The following is a 19,843-nucleotide window of genomic DNA, read 5'->3' on the forward strand; positions in this document are numbered from 1 at the left end:
CTTTTCAGGAAAGAGACAACGGATACTTCAGGAAGCCTGTTTGAGACAATCATTCAGTTGTAGGAGATGAAAATATTTTTTCAGAATTCATGAAACGTTTCTGAGATTAAACTGATAGGTAATAATAACAGGAATTATATTTGAAAGATTATTGTTATGCTGAATTATGATGACTCGTGTTGACCTTCTTGATCTTTTTGTCAGTTTTGGTATCTTTACACCCTCTTCATAAAATCGTTTCTGTTATATCTTTCATGCATTTTCTGTAGTCTGTTTCATCTGAACATATTTTCTTTATATTAACAGTTAAATACTTTAAAAAATAGTATCTATTAAGTTAGCAGGCTATCTAGACGTTTTTAATTTAAATAAAATATTTCGTTTCAACTGTCAAATTTTTTTTTTATTCATCACCAGTTGGTTTTTGTATGTATGTATAGATGGCCTTACTGTAAGCCTTATAATATCAGAAATATAAAACAAGAGTTTCTAATGAGATAAAATATACTTTACAAATATGAATATAAACAGATATTATCAGCAACCTACAATAACAAAGTCTTTGACCTGGAAGTTACTGTTTGGCTTCGGTTTTCATTTTCTGGTATACATCCTTACAAATCCTGCAGGTTTGTTTTTTCTTTTCCTGCAACATAAAATAGCACATAGTTTAAATCAAATACTGTGATAACAGAATGTATTAAAAATAATGTAGTCAGTTCACAGTTCAATCTTTGAAAAGAACAAGGTATTAACTTTCTTTGTAGTTTTTCATTAGTTTTATTTTCACATATTTCTTATTACCTCAACCCTGTTCATCATTTCTTGTGTCTTCTTTGCAACAGCCTTGAGGTACTGGATGCATTCTTCCTTAAATGCCGCTAATGTCTGTTCTTTCTCCTCCACTCTAAAAACAAAGATTAGGTTAGAATTATAATGTCTCAAACTAGACAAATTCATATTTTAAAAAGTAAAATCAGTTCAACAAGGTTGTCAGGTAGCTAGTATAATCATTAACAAGATGTTCTGACTGGGAAGTACAATCACTCTTGTATAGATGTAAAGCAGAAGTATTGTCCATGTGTCCTCTTTTCACACTTGAAAATTTTTGACCAATCTCAAACAAAGTTGATACATACCATTTGTTCCCTATGGAGTGTTAAAGAGGGGTTAATGTTCTGATCTAACCCCTCCATGTTACTCTTCAGGAGATTGTTTGTCTGCAAATTAAATTTCAGTTGTTTGTTCTGAATATAGAGATGCTAGTCCATAAACGTACCACTCTACTCATTTTGCATGCTTATAGTTTTAGACTGATTTGAACCAAAGTTGACTCGCACCCTTAGCTATCCAAGTATAATGATGGGCAGGTACCCAAAACATTGTTTTATCTTTGTAACATGTCAGTTGTGCTTGTTTAGAATCATACAAGCAATTGTGAGCCAACATGTTAAAAAACTAGTGGTTTCACTGAGTTTTGCTCTGTCCCCCATGGGTCATTCTTCTTTCTAATGTCCATGCCTGAACTTTTTCACCTGTCCTAACCAAATCTGGCATGCATCCTATTGACTCCAGGGATTCATTTTGTGTCAACCACTTTCTGTTGATATCCAATCTTTAAAAGACACACAGTTCTCTGAAGAGCAAGATGTGGTAGTAATTGAGATCTTCATGCCTTGAATGGGTACGTTAACTAGTTTATAATGAAAAGTTAGACTCTGTTACACACAGTAATTGAAGAAATTCTCACACATTGATCAGTGTACAGTAAACAGGCCTCAGTCAAAGACTATAACTAATCTGTTAGCTGTTTTAATGAAACCTAGTCAACTTATGGAAGGTATTTATTAAAGAAATGTGTATTTACTTACAATCTGGCCATCTACAAGTGTCCTGTTTTCTTAATGTGTTCTATGGTGGGTTTAACTGATGTTTCACAATAAACACAAAATTTATGGAAAAATTGTGTGAACATTCTAGAGTTCATATCTATAAAAACAAATTTATGTTCAACCATGTCCCAGAAATATTCAACTCTTTAGGTATCAGATAAGTTTTAAAGAATTAAAATCAGTAAAACTTGTATTATACAAAACTCAGAAAAATGAAAACACCCACGTTTTTCTTAAGTTACGTAACATTGTTTCCTCCTCTGCTTCTGTTGCATGCTGGTTGTCTCTCTCTTTCCGCAGCTGTTCTTGTAGGTTTGTGTACTCAGTGTGATATTTGTTAAATTCGAACTCTTCATGCTATAAGATTCAGAAGATACATTATAAATTTCAGGCCCAAACAAATTCATATTGTCTTAACCAATGTACTTTACTTAGCTAATTCTAACTTGTTGTTTTAATGGAAACTTAGGAAAAGAAAGGTTGTATTTGTTTGTTTTTTTACGAACAGCTATTCAAAACCATTTACATGCAAGAAACATAAATCAGTACATTTCTATTAATTAATTTAAATGAAGATCGAGGGGTCATTAAAATTTATTTGTTTAATATTGTAAATCAAATAAACAAGAGAATGTGGTGGCTAAAACTGATCAGGTGAGGCAGTGTTAACAGTTGCAACATATTTCCTTGTGTGACCACCATTAACTACCAATAATTAGTTGGATGTGAATATTCAGCTAAAACTCCTACAGGTTTATATAATTAAAATAATTCTATTTTTTTATATCCTCTATCCTCACTTTTGATTTGAGTTACATGTGGTCTTAACCTGTACTTCAACTTATGCAGTGATCTTCTTCAGACATAGAATGTTCAATAGTTATAGGAATCAATATAATTTTTATTTCAAACAAAACATTTATTCAACAGCCCAATAGCTGACTGTTTTGTGTTGTGCATGTTAACACAGAAGCAGAAGATAACTGAAAAGTACTCAGGTGGTCCACTGATACCTAGTAACTACATAGAAGAAAATCTGCGAGATACAGAAATATTACATTGGAGGTAACTTGGACAGTAAAATAAAAAAAAAGCAACAAGTGAAAAAAAGATAAAGGGAATTTTATATCACATATGCACAGGACAAAACCAAAAGGAATTATGGTATAGCCTCAAATTAAAAAAAATATAAAGAATGCAACAAAGGAAAAAACGAAATGCTACTTAAACTATAAACTATTCAGAGTAACACTTACAGGGAGAAAAAACTAACTCATACCAACATGTACAAGTATCCCTGCTTTCTACTTGTAGGATGGGTTTCTAGTTATTGGCAAATCTGGGTTTTAAATACGAGTAAAAGGATTAGTACACGTTTAAAACCATTTGACTTTTTTTTTTAAATATATAGCAAGAACATCATACTAGAGGCAGAACACCTTCACAGAAATGTAGAAAATTAACCTAAACATGAAATATGATGAGTAGGCAGTGTTCTGTAGTTAATCATCAAAACAGTTGTAGCTAGTAATTGTAACCATAGTTATCTGATTAGGAAAATAACAAGATGTTCTTCACCATGATTAATTTGTTTTGATGATGCGAAAACTAGAGGTGATATAAGTGTGTGGGTATTACTAACATTAGCACTTTTACTCAGATAACTTTACAGCAAATAAATTACATACAGTTTCATCATCAATTTAAAAATCTGCATAAATGGGTAGAAAAAAGTTTGAGAAATGAGACTTATCACCTTTTTGCGAACATCACTTTCTTGCTGTTCCTCTTGTAGTTGGCTTTCCTGGATTTCAAAACATCTTGTTTGTTCTGTAGCTTGTATTTCAAACTATACAGAAGATTAGATGTTAGATCTCTTCTACAAATAAGTGAGTAATAAACTTTAATCACAATACTAATAACTATATTATTCATCCTAAACTATCTTTCTGGTACCACTCCAGCTGTCTAAACATGTAAAAAGTATTTAGTATTTCTGAAAAACTTAACTCTATTCACACGGGCTTGGTCAAATTGACCAACTACGTAACCATTTTGTACTCTTACAGTTTTATAGATTTGATACTACTATCTTTTGATATATAATGTGCTTACCTTCAAGTAAATTAGCTGTCTTTCACATATAAACAAGTTATATTTTTTGAGTGAAGCATTTTTAATAAACTAAAATAAAGATTTGTCTATGAATATATTGAGTATTTATTTTGAATAATCCATGTGCAGAGTGATTGTGTAATCTCTAAAACTTCTTAAAACATTTCGATTGTTTATATACATTAAAACTTTACATTTTATCTGTTATTTTCTCTACCCTAACACTTTACCAGGTTGGCCAATTTTACCGATCATGTAACCCCCCCAAAACAAACAAATCTAAATTAACCACCTTTTCCTTCTGGAATGTCTTCAAACAAAACGTGAAACTAGATCTGTTTATTCCAAACATATTTATAATTAAATTTTATTGTTTTATTGGCCTTTGAATCATGACTTACTGCTATTCATGCAATCATAAGTGGTCACTTAAGGAATGTGTAGCTTAAGTGTGTCCCTCATCAAATATTTTTATTATTATTGCTTATTTTACCTAATATAACCTTAAATAATCTAAAGAATTATCTATTTTCACATTTTAATTACTTTTATAATGATAAAGAAACAAAATACTTATCGAAGCTCTTTTTTTTCCTGTTAACCTTACTTTTTTTCCTTTGATACTTCTAGTTGTTGCGTATTAAATAATTTTTATTTAATTAAATAATGCAACAAAGAACATAGACTAATTCCTGTTGGAACCAAAGATGAATTAGAAGTGAAGTTGATTATTTTTAGTTCAGAACATAAAGTAACACAATGCATCCCTTGACAGATGAAAACCTTGACTTTCTATTGGTTATAAGTAACATATAATTAAATGTAAGAGAGAACTATTAACAAATCATGAGAGAGACGATGTGACAGGTGGGTTTCATTTTCTATTGACAGTTCTGTAACCAAATGAAATTGAAGGCTACAAAAATTATAGTTTGTCTGAGCAATAACAATATTACGGTGAGTAATTTTGGTTTAATTTCAAAGTTTTTGTGGAGTGGAGGGTAAAATAAAGAAGATACCTAAAGAAAAGGTAAGGGAAACTCAACATATTTAAAAATATTTTCTTGTAGAATTAAGAACTTAAAACTTAAATACTATTAAAATATAGATTATTAGCTAAGATTTTATGCTATACCACAAAATATACATAAAAAGTATTTGAATAAAACCTTGTGTCATGCACAGTAAAGGATATCTGGGAAGGGAGGACTAAGCTCATGATACTTATATAGTTATCAAGATTTGTGGCTTGAAGAGATCAGTCATGATAGTTAGGTGAATATTTTTATTCTGTAGAACTTTTAAAAGTCAGAAATCACGAACTTTAATACACCAAATCTACAAGGTTCTCCACAAATTGTACTTGCTATAGAGCAGATGTTTTATTCACCTAATGGAAAATATCCTGGTAAAATATTGTTAATCCACAATACGTCTGTGTTAGAAAGTCCATTGTGAGACAGTTTATGTGCTTCATACAACTTCTTAAGCTGTCATTAAACTAGATGAAAAACTGTTATAAAACAAAAGTACAAAATGATTCAAACATGATGTTTGTAAAATAAATTTCCTATTACATTACTTCCATCCTTAATCCAGCACTGGCTCACCTCATTTCTACACTGTTGTTCGTTCATAATCATGTTTCCAACTTCCAATATCTTATCACTCACAGTTTGCCTGATTTCTTTCAGTACTGGGCCAATCTCGTTCATCCAAGTCTTGTAAGTGTGCATGTTCATGGATGGCCGAAGTTCAAATTCTGGTAACTTTTTATTACATAAACTCCCAAGATGAACACTAGTAATGTTTATAGACCCAACAGAAGACCTGCTGGAAGCAACTACAGACTCTGATGATTCCTCGTACTTATTATTAAAATCTTCACACATGTTTCGGAGCTAAAGAGTAATACAGCATTAATAGAAATAACTAAGATTGATTTATCTTTTAAATTATATAAAATTTCTTGACCTATGTTGGACATTTAATACAATATTAATCCTTAAGAAACATTCTTTCTATGAAAATTCTACCTTGCAAGTCTGTCAATATTTAAGTTCTACAATGTCAAGTCTACACAAGATCATGCTGTGACCACAATCACTTCTATCTAAGCATACAAAGCACAAGATACTAACTATACGAACTTCACTTCAAAGACCTTTACATTTTCAACCACTGCATGTAAATGTAATGGTTACAAAACAGGACAAATGTTTATCACTCAATTAAATGGTACTCTTCTAATTCTTAGAAATCCAGATTATATATATAGGTTGGTTCTAAAGATAATTTTTAGGTATCTTAATAAGCTTTAAACATTTCCAAACCAACTGCAGCTTTAGATGTATCATTAACTTCTTTCACTAAGTAAGACAAAAATAACACAGCTTTACTAGATTTTAAACCCTGGAAAATATAACATGAAGGGTATTTTAGCAAGTTTAGTGTCTTGCTAAGGATTTACAGGAATGTTTGGGATGTTTGCAAGGAAATCAATAACATTTACTAAATATATTTACTCATACTTAATGGTGAAAATGATAGGATTAGGAAGCACAAATACAGATTCTGAAAGAATCTGTGATGGCAAGAAACCCACTTCAAATAAAAACGTATTTTAAAGACAAGTGGTATGGGTATTTTAATTAAAGTAAAGTACAAAACAACCTTTCTTCAGCCTTCTTAGGTCAATTTCAGGATGTTTTGAGAATACACATTCTGACAGAAACTTTGTCCACTAAGACAGATTTATTTTTCTAAAAGGGTGATATGGCAGATGTAGTTAATTTAAAGGAGATTAAGGAAAGGCTTGATAAATATTTGAATGATAAGGGTTGGTTTTCGAGGGTTTAATTTAATTAATAGGGTGGCTTAGATGGCTCAAAGGGTTCTCATCTATTCTTTGATGTTATGTTAAATGTTTAGTCATTTTAATATTAGTGTTCTATATGCTATTTAAATAAAATTTACTTGAGTTTTTCTTTGCAATTTAATGAAAACACACACACTTTGGGGTCATTTTATCAATTAACAGGTGTTCACTAAAGATATAATTTTAAAGTTACACTTATTAACCAAATTCTACAACATATAAAAGCACATATAAAATACTCTACCTTGCTCTGAAGTTGACCAGTGGCTATCTCCAACATTCAAGTTCTTTCTCTACTACATATAAAATTACATGAAGAATGTACCTTGCTCTGAAGTTGACCAGTGGCTATCTCCAACATTCAAGTTCTTTCTCTACTACATATAAAATCACATGAAGACTGTACCTTGCTCTGAAGTTGACCAGTGGCTATCTCCAACTCCCAAGTTTCTCGTCTTGTAACATCAATATTCTCCTTTTCATCATTAACCTCTTGGGTGAGACGGTTTTTGAGTGTGATAAAAAATTCCACATCTTCTGCACTAAACTCTTGCTCTTGGTAAACACTCTGTAACTGATGAACTTTGAGGGCTAGTTCTTCTTCCTCTAGAGCTAAAATACAAGTTAGGCTCACAAACTTGTTTTTGTAAACCTTGCAAAGTTCTTCTTAAATTAAAGTACTAAAATTTATAAAAAAAAAACCTTACCTGGCTTTTAATTAGTCACTCAAAACGTTTTTTTCAATATGTTAAGAATAAATAACTAAAAATATTTAAGAAAGTGGAGAATATAAAAAAAGCTAAAAATTAAGCAGAACATATACACAGAAACGAACTTCCAGCTTGTCCATTAGTTTTGTTTAAAATCCGTCTCTCAAACTGTCACAACAGTCCTAACATTTTCTCAATCAAAACTAAGTTAACCCACATTTCCTCATCCTCGAAGGAGGAACTTCTAGAAAAAAAGTTTAAGATTTTAAAAACAAATAACCTTTTTGTTGCAACTCTTCCTGGAGTTTTGGGAGAGCGGCCTGTCTCTGATCAATCCTGTCCTTCATTTGAGCAAAATACTGATCAAAACTTGTGATGTCATACTTCAGTTGTCTTTCATCCTGCACCATCTGTTTAAAAGTGGACTAGAAAAAAACATTTCCTTTAAATATTTGACCTCCCACACTTTAACACAACATATCAAGCTTCAAAGCAACTGACCCCAGTTGTTCCAATCAATTTTATCTATTATTCACTAGATGCATGTACCAACTGGATGCAGAGGCTTACTATCTAAGAATTTATAACAGGGACTAAGACAAAACAAACTAATTAACACCAGTTCCTGAAGATGTATGACAATGAAAGATTTAATTATTTATAGAGTTTTAAACAAACTTTCACAATGGTGCTGTCTATTCTTCTCTACATCAGATTGCTAAGAGCAAATTACTTACAGAAATTGGGATAACAAGAAACCCAGATGAGGTAAAAATGTATTCTCAAGATGGCTGGTATGAGTTTTAAAACGTTAATTAAAATAAAGTACAAAACGTTTCAATCTTAGATCATTTTCAGGTCAAAATATTGTTCTGTATTTTATTTTAAAGTTTTAATACCCATACCAGTCATCTTGAGAATGCATTTTTAGAACTGTACTTAAACATGCTTAATAATTATTGAATAGTAGTCTTAGCATCAGTTATTTTAAAATAATGTTAAAACCCACAACTGACAAAATCTTAAAGAAGAAAGCTTAGCAATGAAACTCAAAAATATTTGGTATTGCTGTATAACATGAATCTGAGGTCCGTCGTGCAATGAATATACAAGTTGCAATCTATACTAGTTTACACCCACAGGTGTTGAAGTTGGTGAAAGTGGTTCTGCTGAGTTTTGAGTAAGGCCAATTTAACAATCAAGTTGTTGTTTACTTGTAACCAAAATGTAATCTTCACCTTGTACGGGTAGTTAATACAAAGCATAGTGCATGTACATTTAGTATCTCTACATGTACGCGAGTCTGAATGGCTAATCAGATTGTTTGTTTTGAATTTTGCACAAAGCTACACGAGGACTATCTGCATTAGATGTCCCTAATTTAGTAGTGTAAGACTAGAGAGAAGGCAGCTAGTCATCATCACCCACTGTCAGCTCTAGGGTTACTCATTTACAAATAGTGCGACTCACCGTCACATTATTATACCATCACAGCTGAAAGGGTGAGTATGTTTGGCATGACAAGAATTCTAACTGAATTATAAGCTGCATGCCCTAACCACCTGTCCATGTCTGGTTAGGTCAGTTAGATACTGGAATATTTCATACTTTTACAATTCAGATGGAAATATCTGATATGAGGAAAATGACAATGCGAGTTTAAAGTAGCTCTATCACTGTTTTTTTTTCCATCCCAGTACTGACATAGACTACTTATTTTAAAATCTAACATCATGTACACAAGTATTCTTAAATCCATACCAATCAGACATGGCATTATTATTTCATGTGTAAATAAGTTTTGTTTTTTTATTGATTTATTACAGTTTTCCTTAATCATTGTTGAGTATTATTTCGCTGGTTTCTAAGACAAAAACCAGGATTTCATATTGACTTGTTTCAGAATTTTGTATACATTTATTTAATACAACATTTATAATATACTGTATTCAGCAGCTAAAATGCAACTCATCACATTACACTCACTTCGTCAATTACTTTTACTAACCACTTCGTCAGTTTTCTTCATCAGTTTATCATTCAACTCTTCACATTCTTCTCTCAACATCTCCAGACACTTCTCTCCACCAAAGTTACGCTCCGCTATAACGTTCAACAAAATACACCATTCAGAAAAAAGGGATATAATTATATTAGCTTGAATGTGTGTTTGTTTGGAATTAAACACAAAGCTACTTGATGGGTTATCTGTGATCTTCCCCCCCAGAGACATACAGTTGTGCTACTAGGAGGCTATCAGTATATAAACCAGAGAAAAATGTAAAATAGAACAACATTAAATACACATTCATGTTCTGTTCATGTTGCTTTATGTTTACTTCACCTATTTTATTTTACTAAGAAAGAAAATTCAAAACACCACAAAAGTTATAAGCTCCTTACATATGATAATGTGTGTAACTGTGAGGTTCAGAAACTGGTGAAATACTAATCTAATATTGATAATCCCCAAAACAAATTTAGTTTTTTTTCTTTATAATTAGGAAGTTAGTTACTGTGGCAAATTCCTTTAGAATGTAGCCTCAATAAGTATTAAGTGCATTTTGTAATAAAGTGAGATAAGTATGGCCCTTATGATGTAGATATGTAACAAACTATACAAAAACGTGAGACCACAAAACAAAAACAAATATTAATATATACAAAATTAAACAATGATGATGGATAGTTGAGAAAAAGAGAAAAAATTTACAGATGTGTTAACTGTATAAACAATAATGGTGTACTTGGCTGTGAGAAATTTCCACACACACAGCAAACTTATAACAACAGTAAATCTAGATACAAGTTCACTGGTTCTCACCAAAAATGTGCACGGAACCAATGAAGGGTTTTAATATTACTTATGGCAATCAGTTTCATAAAATAATAATTATGCGTACCAAGTGTTCGAAGGAATTTTTCTTTCTCTTCAATGTCATCACTTTCATTGTCCATGAACTTCTGATAATTGGCTACTGTGTGTTCAAAAAGTACCTAAAAAAAAAAAAAAAAGACTCAGGGCAGTTTATCTACCTGCTCAGTTTAACAAAACAATTAGTGTCCTAAGTTTTAAAAAAATTGAATTAAACTTTAAAGTTATTAACACTTCACTACAAATCGTTTTACCTGTTTAATGTTAATGCCTTCCTCCTCAAAGTTGTTTCTTGGCCACAACATTTCAGTAACATTAAACTGTTCACAGAACTATTGGGAAACAAAAGCAAAAAATAATTTTATATTCCACAAAAGCAGGTATTAAAAAAATATAGTAAGTAAATAGGTTTAAGATCTATATTCCATTTATTACCACGACTATTGTAGCACAATAGACGGTACATCTGCCAAAATGTTCTGAACACCTTACATCATAATCACAATAATAAGAACAGTACAGCCTTATATGTAAACTTGTGTGTAAACTCTTCAACAAATTAAATGTCACTATGGAAGTTAAGATAATTTGTACATGTCATGATCTTTAACAGCATTAGATCTATAAGTTAACTAAACAACTTTATTATCAATGTGTCACGACAAACTTGGAACAACAAATTATCTGTTTTTGACTATTAATTTCATAAAGAGATATTTAACAAATTAATATTTCTCTCTGTGTATCATGACATGACCATGCTCCAATTTCTCAGCTTCACAAACTTATAACTTATTCACTAAGCTTCTACATAAAAACATCCACTATCCAAAACTCCCAATCTTTGAATTTGCAGATATCAATAAATCAGTCAAATTCAACAAAGGACCATATACATTTTATTCAAAATATCGAATAGAGTATGGTCAGTTTATGTCTTAATGCATTACTAATTTACCACACTGTTGTAACTAGTGAACTATAAAACTTATAAATTATCATTTGCTAACTATACAGAAATTAGTTTATTTGGTATTCGCCAATAGTATATTGGTAGATAATCTATGTGTTACATCATACCTAAACCCAGAAATATTACAAAACTATGTAGGTAAGAGAAATTCCAGTCCTCAAAATAAATATTTTAAAGAGAAAAATTAATAGTCTTAAGGATTCTAATATTCACTGAAACACATATATACACCTCAGGAAATTTCATTTTAATACCAATAAATCATTTCTGAACAGAACAATCCCATTAGAGATTTATAACGATTATTACGTCTAGAACATACTCGTAACTGTAAGTCCTAACAGCTATTCATTCTATCAAAAACTGGGTATGTAACTATTTAGAAAATCTTTACCATAATGAGTTCAACTAGCCACACTAGAACACCAAGAAGAGAGGGCCATGAATGTCTGGCAATTGTAATAAGCATAGATCTGGCAATGGGAAAGGGATATCCAAGCCTTTTCATTAACTGAGGGATCTCATCTTCAGGTCTATTAGATGCAGTGTACTTGGAGTCCCAGAAACCATATAAAAACTAAAGGTAAAATTATCAGAGAAGATATATGAAAAGTACAAGACATAAAAAAAAATATTTAATAAATTATACACATAAATAAAAACTCCATTATAACAGTTTTCACACAATCTTTTGTTATTATACTCCACTGCTCATGCATGATAAGCGTACGTCAGTATACCACAGAGAAAAGAAACGCACATATACATTATTGTTTATACTATCAGAGAGCACAGAACATTTGCAATTATATTAGTATATTTGTTGCAACAGTAATTATTTAAATACAGGATTTCTAGAATAATACAAAATAATTCTTATCACAAACACTAAATTCTATATGTTATCTTGTCTTAGGCCTAACATTAATTAAATCTTAATAAGGACGGCAATATTTTGACTTGGGTATATTTTTTCTTTAGTTATGTTTAAACTTTATAGTACTTGTTACCATCAATAAATAAACTTATGTTATTCTACAACCTTTAATAAAACTTTTAGTAAGTTGTTCAAAATGTCTACTATAGTATATTTACATCTGCCCTTAAATTACATCCATCGAAATGATGTGTGCACCCATGCATATTTAAGTAGTATGGTGCATGTGAATTTTCAGGACAAACAAGTACTATTAACATCGACATAGTAGTAAGGTTTATTTTACAGAGAAACGGATCACCACCATCCATCAACTGATACATTAGCTTTAAGCAGTTCAGTCAGGCCTAATAATGGCAGCAGTCATGAAGCATGTCAGATCATTTCAGATTAGTGTATAATTCTATGAATATGGTGATCACATTATTTATAGATAAAACACATCCATACAATATTAATATTTCTTAACAATTCTACCTAATTAACAAATCAGTCTCATATTTACCTACAAATAATAAAAACATCTTCAAACAAGGACGAGATAGTTTACAATAAGTTGTTGCACATTATTTATGAAATAAAACCTAACCTGTATAAAAGCCTTAATTTCTCAGAATAAGTCATAAAAGCCATATTTTATTTATCTAAATAGAATAGTTCAATTACTGTCTGCACATTATAATTTTAGTAACAATAGTGTAAGGAAGCACTGAAACCTTATATGTGTGGTGAGTGTTTGTATCACAAGCATAAAGTAAAGATGTAATGTGGGATCACTTAGCCCAGAGCCAAATGTATAAAATTTATCATGACACTAAAAATACCAATATAACTTCAAAATTGTACGTTTTCTGAATTAATCTATTTTCAATTATGTCACCAAATCTCTTTAACCTAAATTAAGAAATAAATCAACATTTTTTACAGTTTTGTTGTTTATACATTTCATTTTATACTTTTGTTGTTAAGCAGTGTGACATAAAAGCCATTGTTGGAACATAGTGTTACCAAAACATGCAAGTTTTTCTATATATTAGGAGTTGTTAATCTAACTGATTTCTACCAATATGTATAACTATGAATAAGCCACGAATTCATTTAAAAAATGATCTTAATTTTGATTGGCTTCCAAACGAATTTACCAATGTTTGACTGTCTCGACTGTACTTTTCTGCCTCTTTGTTGATCAAGCTTGATTTTGCCCCATTTATTTATTTGAGTTAGTTATAAAATATGAGGTTAGGGTATACTATGTGGTGGGGTTGGTAGCACTAGTGTCATCAATATTGACAGACTCCACTCCAGTAGATTTAATATTTAAAAATTATGACCAAACAAAATAACTGGCCAAAATAATGTTAACACAGCAATAATTAGCACAGTTAAACAATAACATCCGAGTTCAAGTGCAGGTTTTGAGCTTAAAAATAACAAGTTGAAGAACCATAATTTTCCAAGTTTAAGGCTCAATTATTATTTTTTCTTTTTCTTAATTCTCTGATTTTATCGACTTTGTAGAATCACTAGGGAAATAATAAAAGATTTAAATCTTACAGATTGGAAAACAACACAAATTACATAATGTCTTTGAAGAGAAATGTGATTAACAACAAGGTTCCAAAAACAAACTTTACCTAGCTTAGCCAATGAATAAACAAATTAAACATTACCTCAAAAATCCTAACAAAATCTTTGGTTGATGGACTTGAAAGCAACCTTTCTGACAACTGGTACGAATACTGCCGATCCGATAAAAACTGTCACAAATGTTTGAGAAAGTTCATAAACAACTCTTCCAAGTTTGATTGTTAGAAAAACTGTTTTAATGTAAAATAGTGGTTTAGTGTTGACAGTATTATAATTACTATTTGAAAATTAACTTATGTTTTGTTCTTTAGATAAAATATCTTCACCTTAAAAGAAATTCAAGTAAAGTAGCATAAAATGAAACCCAGAAGAAATAAATATAATCTACAAAGTAGATTTTGAAGAAAACTATTTTTTTTCTAGAAATGTGACTTTATGTATCCCAAGTTGTCCTTAATTTTAACCCTGAAATACAAACATCATTTCTAGCTGTTCCTACAGTACAGAAGGTCAAACATTTGAGTCAACACTACAAAAATTCAAGTGATATTATCTAAAAAAAACTGTCTCAAGCAGTTTCTTCACTAATGTCATCTCTTACCTCGAGCAGTTTATGAATAGATTTACTCTGATATACTCGATTTGATAGAGGTCTTGGATCTTTTGATACCTTAGTTGACCCTGTAACACTCCCAGGACGATTTCTGCTGAACAAATTAAAACCACTGCTGTTAGATGCTGAAGAAGACCTAGAAACAAACAGACATAAAAGTTACCCAACATCAAATGTGAAAATATATTTTAATCATTTTAACAGTATTCAAGTAAAGTTTCAAGTGCTTATATTTTTATCATTTCTTTGGTATTTAAATACATACACACATGTATGTATATAATGATGGAACAATCAGGTTATATTAGAATTTGTTTTTAAAAAAATCACACTGAAAAAAAGCAGTATGAACTGTTATTATACTCCAACAATCAACTGAGTTGTAATACAATGAGCAACTCCTTATAAACTACACACACAATAACTAACAACTGACAGTTGTAGTATAGCAAGCAACTCTTTATAAATTGTACAATGAAATGTAAGTACAGACTTCAATATCTCGAAGTGACAAAGTATTTAGTTTTTATTATGGAACAGCTCTTCAGATTTAGACTTTGATAACTTATTACACAAACAAAGCTGATTAACTTATTTTGTCTTCTTATCTTGAGTAAATACATTCACAAAGAATCACCATCTATACTCAGAACCAAGTATTTCTGAACAGTAAATATAAACACTAGTCTATTTCTAACCTCTGTCTCACTCCTCCAATAACTCCAAACAAATTGTTGCTTGCTGATGATGTTCTAGAGCGACCAGACTTTCTGACACTGTTGCTGTTTTTCTGGGTACTTCCTGGTAAGATGTTCCCTGCATCACTTCTTCCACCAAAGTAACGTCCAGTTTTTCCTGTGCTACTCAGTAAAGATGATCTCTTCATGATCTCAAACAATGTTCTGAGTTTCTACAAAAAGAATTATGTTTCCAACTGAACATTGTGGAGTACAGTTAACTGAAATAGGTTTTATTAAAGAATAAATAACTATAGTAGCTAAACAACTTAACTGCTTTACACTTAAGAAAAATCAAAACACTAATTTTTATTTGGTAAGAAGTAAAATTTATGGCAGAATACTGGATACATTTCAAAAATATTTTCACTGAATATTTTTATGATGTCAAACTCTTTATTTCTAGGTTATTACTGGATTTGTTCCAGTTTTTCAACTGTCACCAGTATGTCCCAAATAAATAATGTTATTCTGTGATCATAAAATACGAGAAAAAGGTGAAATTTACTCTGCCAAGGGATATTTTAAAATGACTATTCACTCTAAACAAACGTAAAACCAGTTATTATAAATGACTGGTGCAAAGCCTATCAAAAACAATGGGGAAAGTACTACCACCCCCACCCCACAGTATACACTAACCTCACATTTCATAGCAAACTGAAACTCGATCAACAAAGAAGCAGAAAAGTACAGTTGAGACAGTCAAACATTGGTAAATTCCTTTGTTAGCCAATCGAAATTAAAATCATTCATAAAATGAATTTGTGGTATATTCACATAATTATTATTTGTAAAAATCAGTTAGGTGAACAGCTCCTAATATATAGAAAAGTTTGTGTATTTTAACACTAACTTCCAATAATGGCTTTTTTGTCACATCGCTTAGTAACAAAAGTATAACTATATATTGTTGTTAGTCCACACACTGAAAGTATAACATGAAATGTACAGACAACAAAACTGGAAAAATATTTGTTGATTTAATAATTTAGAGTCTAAGTTGATTAAATGTTTTTTATTTAAAACATTTGTAATGTGACAAAGCAATTTAATTGAGAAACAATTTAAGTTTAAAATTGAATCAATATTTTTACTATCTTGATACTATCATGCCCTTGGCTCTATAAGGTTTCATGGCATCCCACCCTTCCATAGCCCTCTTGCATTCCTGTCAATAAAATCATAATGAGCAAATAGTAATTGAAGTATTCTATCTGCATAAATGCATTTTGGCTCTTACAACTCCTTATAATTCAATAAATCAAATGTGATGTAACAACCACATTGGCTCTTATCTAGGTAAAAATTAAATCTTGTCTATTCTTTTGCAACCAAACAGAAAAAAGTGTGGCAAGTGATATTTTAATTCCCAGAAGAAAAAAAAATCCTATTCATACACTTAAGCATCTTCTAAAATAAATTACCCTATATTTTCACCTACAAAGCTATCTGTCTTGTACAAATATCCCCCTTCTCTAGGGACAGGTTACCCTTGACTATCAGACTCAAATACAAGAAAACCTCAAACTCAGGGGCTGTTTCTTTTGAGGAATATGCATAAATTATTTATTATATCATCTCTACATCCCACAAAAATTATTTATTATTTCATCACCACTTCCCACATAAATTATTTATTATTTCATCACCACTTCCCACATAAATTATCTATTATTTCATCACCATGCCACATAAATTATTTATTTCATTACATGTCACAATTATTTATTATTGTATCACCACGTCACATAAATTATTTTATCACGTGTCAAATAAATTATTTATTTCATTACCATGTCACATAATTACTTATTTCATCACCACTTGCCACATAAATTATTTATTATTTTATCACTACATCCCACAGAAATAACCGAGAAACGAGAAAACAACACAGATACAATAACAATATTTATATTATGTACCTTATTAAAAAACAAACATATGTTGAAACAAAAGATCATACAACACGTTTGAAATCAATTAAGGTTAAAGTTTTGACTTGTACTATTTTCTCAGGTAAAAAGAACATTTGTGTAGCACAGATCTTGTGCTTTGCACATTCTACAGCTTTCAAGTAAAAAATTTCCATTGCATGAATTTTTTTTGTATTTAGTACGCATGATTATTTTGAGACAACACTGAAAAGACCAGTTGTGACTACTTTAATTATACCAAACTAAGACCAGTTAATTATACCAAAATAAGACTACTTTAATTATACCAAAATAATTTTCATTGATGCAATTTAATTTAACTGCAACAGGTGTGTGAAAAGTATGACAGTAACACTGGTTAAAAAAAGAAAATTCAAACTTAAAATTCACAATAATCTTTTATTTAATACAAAAAACAAAACCCACAAGTACATTAAAATATTAATAGAACACATTTTTAAAAGTATTTCAGTTATACCATATAATATTTCATAAATATACTTCACTAATACAAATTTTTTATCAACTCACTTTTTTCAAGATGGTTAAGAATTATCAGAAAATGATTGAACTATCTTACAAGATAACTCTCATAAACTAAATAGTAATGAAAATTGCTTTTAAGATACTGTTGAAAGCAAGGGTGAACAGTAACCCTCTATACACAGACATCAACAAAGTCAAAACTGTTATCACAACTCTACATGAAAATCACCACAAATATATTGTAATAATTAATTAATTATGACAAAAATCATACTCCCAGCAGACTTTCACCCTTTTAATTTTGTATATACCTGTCATCTGCATTGAACATAATGATAAAGGCCAAAGGGAGTTTGTTTGTTTTTTGAATTTCGCACAAAGCTACTCGAGGGCTATCTGCACTAGCCATCCCTAATTTACCAGTGTAAGACTAGAGGGAAGGCAGCTAGTCATCACCACCCACTGCCAACTCTTGGGCTACTCTTTTACCAACGAGTAGTGACCATCACATTATAACACCTCCATGGCTGAAAGGGGAGCATGTTTGGCGCGACGGGGATACGAACCCGCGACCCTCAGATTACGAGTCACACACCTCAACACGCTTGGCCATGCCGGGCCCGGCCAAAGGGAGAAAACAATTAGATTACAAATGAGTGCTCTACACTTGTATTAGTGTTAGTTGCCTAAATAGAAACTCTCTTTTCTTACTTCACACAAACCTATAAGCTATAACGTTTTTATATAAAAAGGTAAAACCTTTCCACTTAAAAAGTTACATTTTGTTCTCGTTAAAATCTTCTATTAATTAAAATTGGGACAGCTACCCCTTCAAACCAGAAAGTTAACTACAAGTGACAGTTTCTATGGAACATTTTTAATTTCAATACTTTTATTAACACATTGTACAGAAAAGTGGCATCCACACAAGGTCTTCCTTCTTTCCCAAATCACTGCATATGATACTACTAATAGTGATAGAGTTTGGTTGTTTAATTAATGCTATAATTAGAAATACTCGCTATAATACTTAGAATTATTACTATATTACTTTTATTATAGTGATTCTAAAGTCAAATTATGTAGTTGGTTGTAATTTTTCACAAGAGATATCAATCTTGAAATATTAAAACTTTCATACCTACCAATAATTATTACATATTAATCAATATTAGTTAATCTAACCATAACTCACTAAAATAAAACTAAGCCATTAATAATAATAGCACCAGTAATAATATTAGCCTTGGGCAATATTTAATCTAAATTATGCATAGATCTAACACTATTATTAATTTTAATCCAACTTCATTTTTCAGTTGTATTTATTCTCGATTCTAAAATTGGACAGAAATATTCATTAAATGATAAAGACTAGAGTTCACAAATACCAATTTACGCTCAAAATTCAAAGAAAGTATAGTTAAATATATCTCCTTACCTGTCATTAAAAGTTTGTTGTTATTTTTTAACACTATTAAACTTAAGTTCAAATGAGTTACTCATTCCCTTTTTTTCAACATTAGCCTGAATGTTATCAAATTTAACTTCAACCGCCAATATTCGACGATACTTGGTTCCCTCTAGTGCCAAACGCTATAAGTTCCATTATTGTTAACCTTCCGTATATATTTTACTTGATCGATGTTAAATAACTTTATGTTGTTTCGTTTGCAAATATTTAAAATACACAGCTTTTCTTTAATTGTAAGCTACATTCTTAAGTGCCAACAATACCAAAGGTATTGATTCGATTTAATTACTCATCAGGATCTTTACCAATTACCTTCAAATCTAATTACAAGCCCAAAGTAACTCATCGTCTGGTTTATGTGTACAAAATAATACTTATAAAAGCAGGTAATTTGTTTGAAACTGTCACCTCATTGAAATTGGTTGAAACCAACGTTTTGATTTTTGAGTTACCATGCGCAAGTAGCCTAGCTGCTTTGCGCCATAAAACACCAGTTGAGTTGCCATGTAATAAAAAAAAGAAGCAGAAAGAAAACAAGAAATCCAGACTTTTTTACAATTATATTTACAGGCGTTCCCAAAAGATGTAACCCAGTCATTACATATTTATTGTTATAAAAGTAAACA

General features: G+C 30.7%; 1 protein-coding gene across 1 annotated transcript; it reads right to left on the minus strand.

Moving 5' to 3' along the window:
• Window positions 1–381: 381 nt before the first annotated feature.
• LOC143253829 (kinetochore protein NDC80 homolog) lies at window positions 382–19,328 on the minus strand. The gene is made up of 15 exons (XM_076508250.1): window positions 19,185–19,328; window positions 15,279–15,490; window positions 14,569–14,716; window positions 14,051–14,137; window positions 11,838–12,020; window positions 10,725–10,802; window positions 10,499–10,592; window positions 9,604–9,698; window positions 7,876–8,020; window positions 7,292–7,497; window positions 5,618–5,908; window positions 3,649–3,741; window positions 2,119–2,249; window positions 805–907; window positions 382–646 (listed from the first exon to the last, which is right to left on the minus strand). Exons 2-15 carry the CDS (start codon window positions 15,464–15,466, stop codon window positions 575–577), a joined length of 1,914 nt encoding a protein of 637 aa, XP_076364365.1. The 5' UTR covers window positions 15,467–15,490; window positions 19,185–19,328; the 3' UTR covers window positions 382–574.
• Window positions 19,329–19,843: the final 515 nt, after the last annotated feature.

This window comes from Tachypleus tridentatus, chromosome 6 (genome assembly GCF_004210375.1).
Source record: "Tachypleus tridentatus isolate NWPU-2018 chromosome 6, ASM421037v1, whole genome shotgun sequence".
Lineage (NCBI taxonomy): Eukaryota > Metazoa > Arthropoda > Merostomata > Xiphosura > Limulidae > Tachypleus > Tachypleus tridentatus.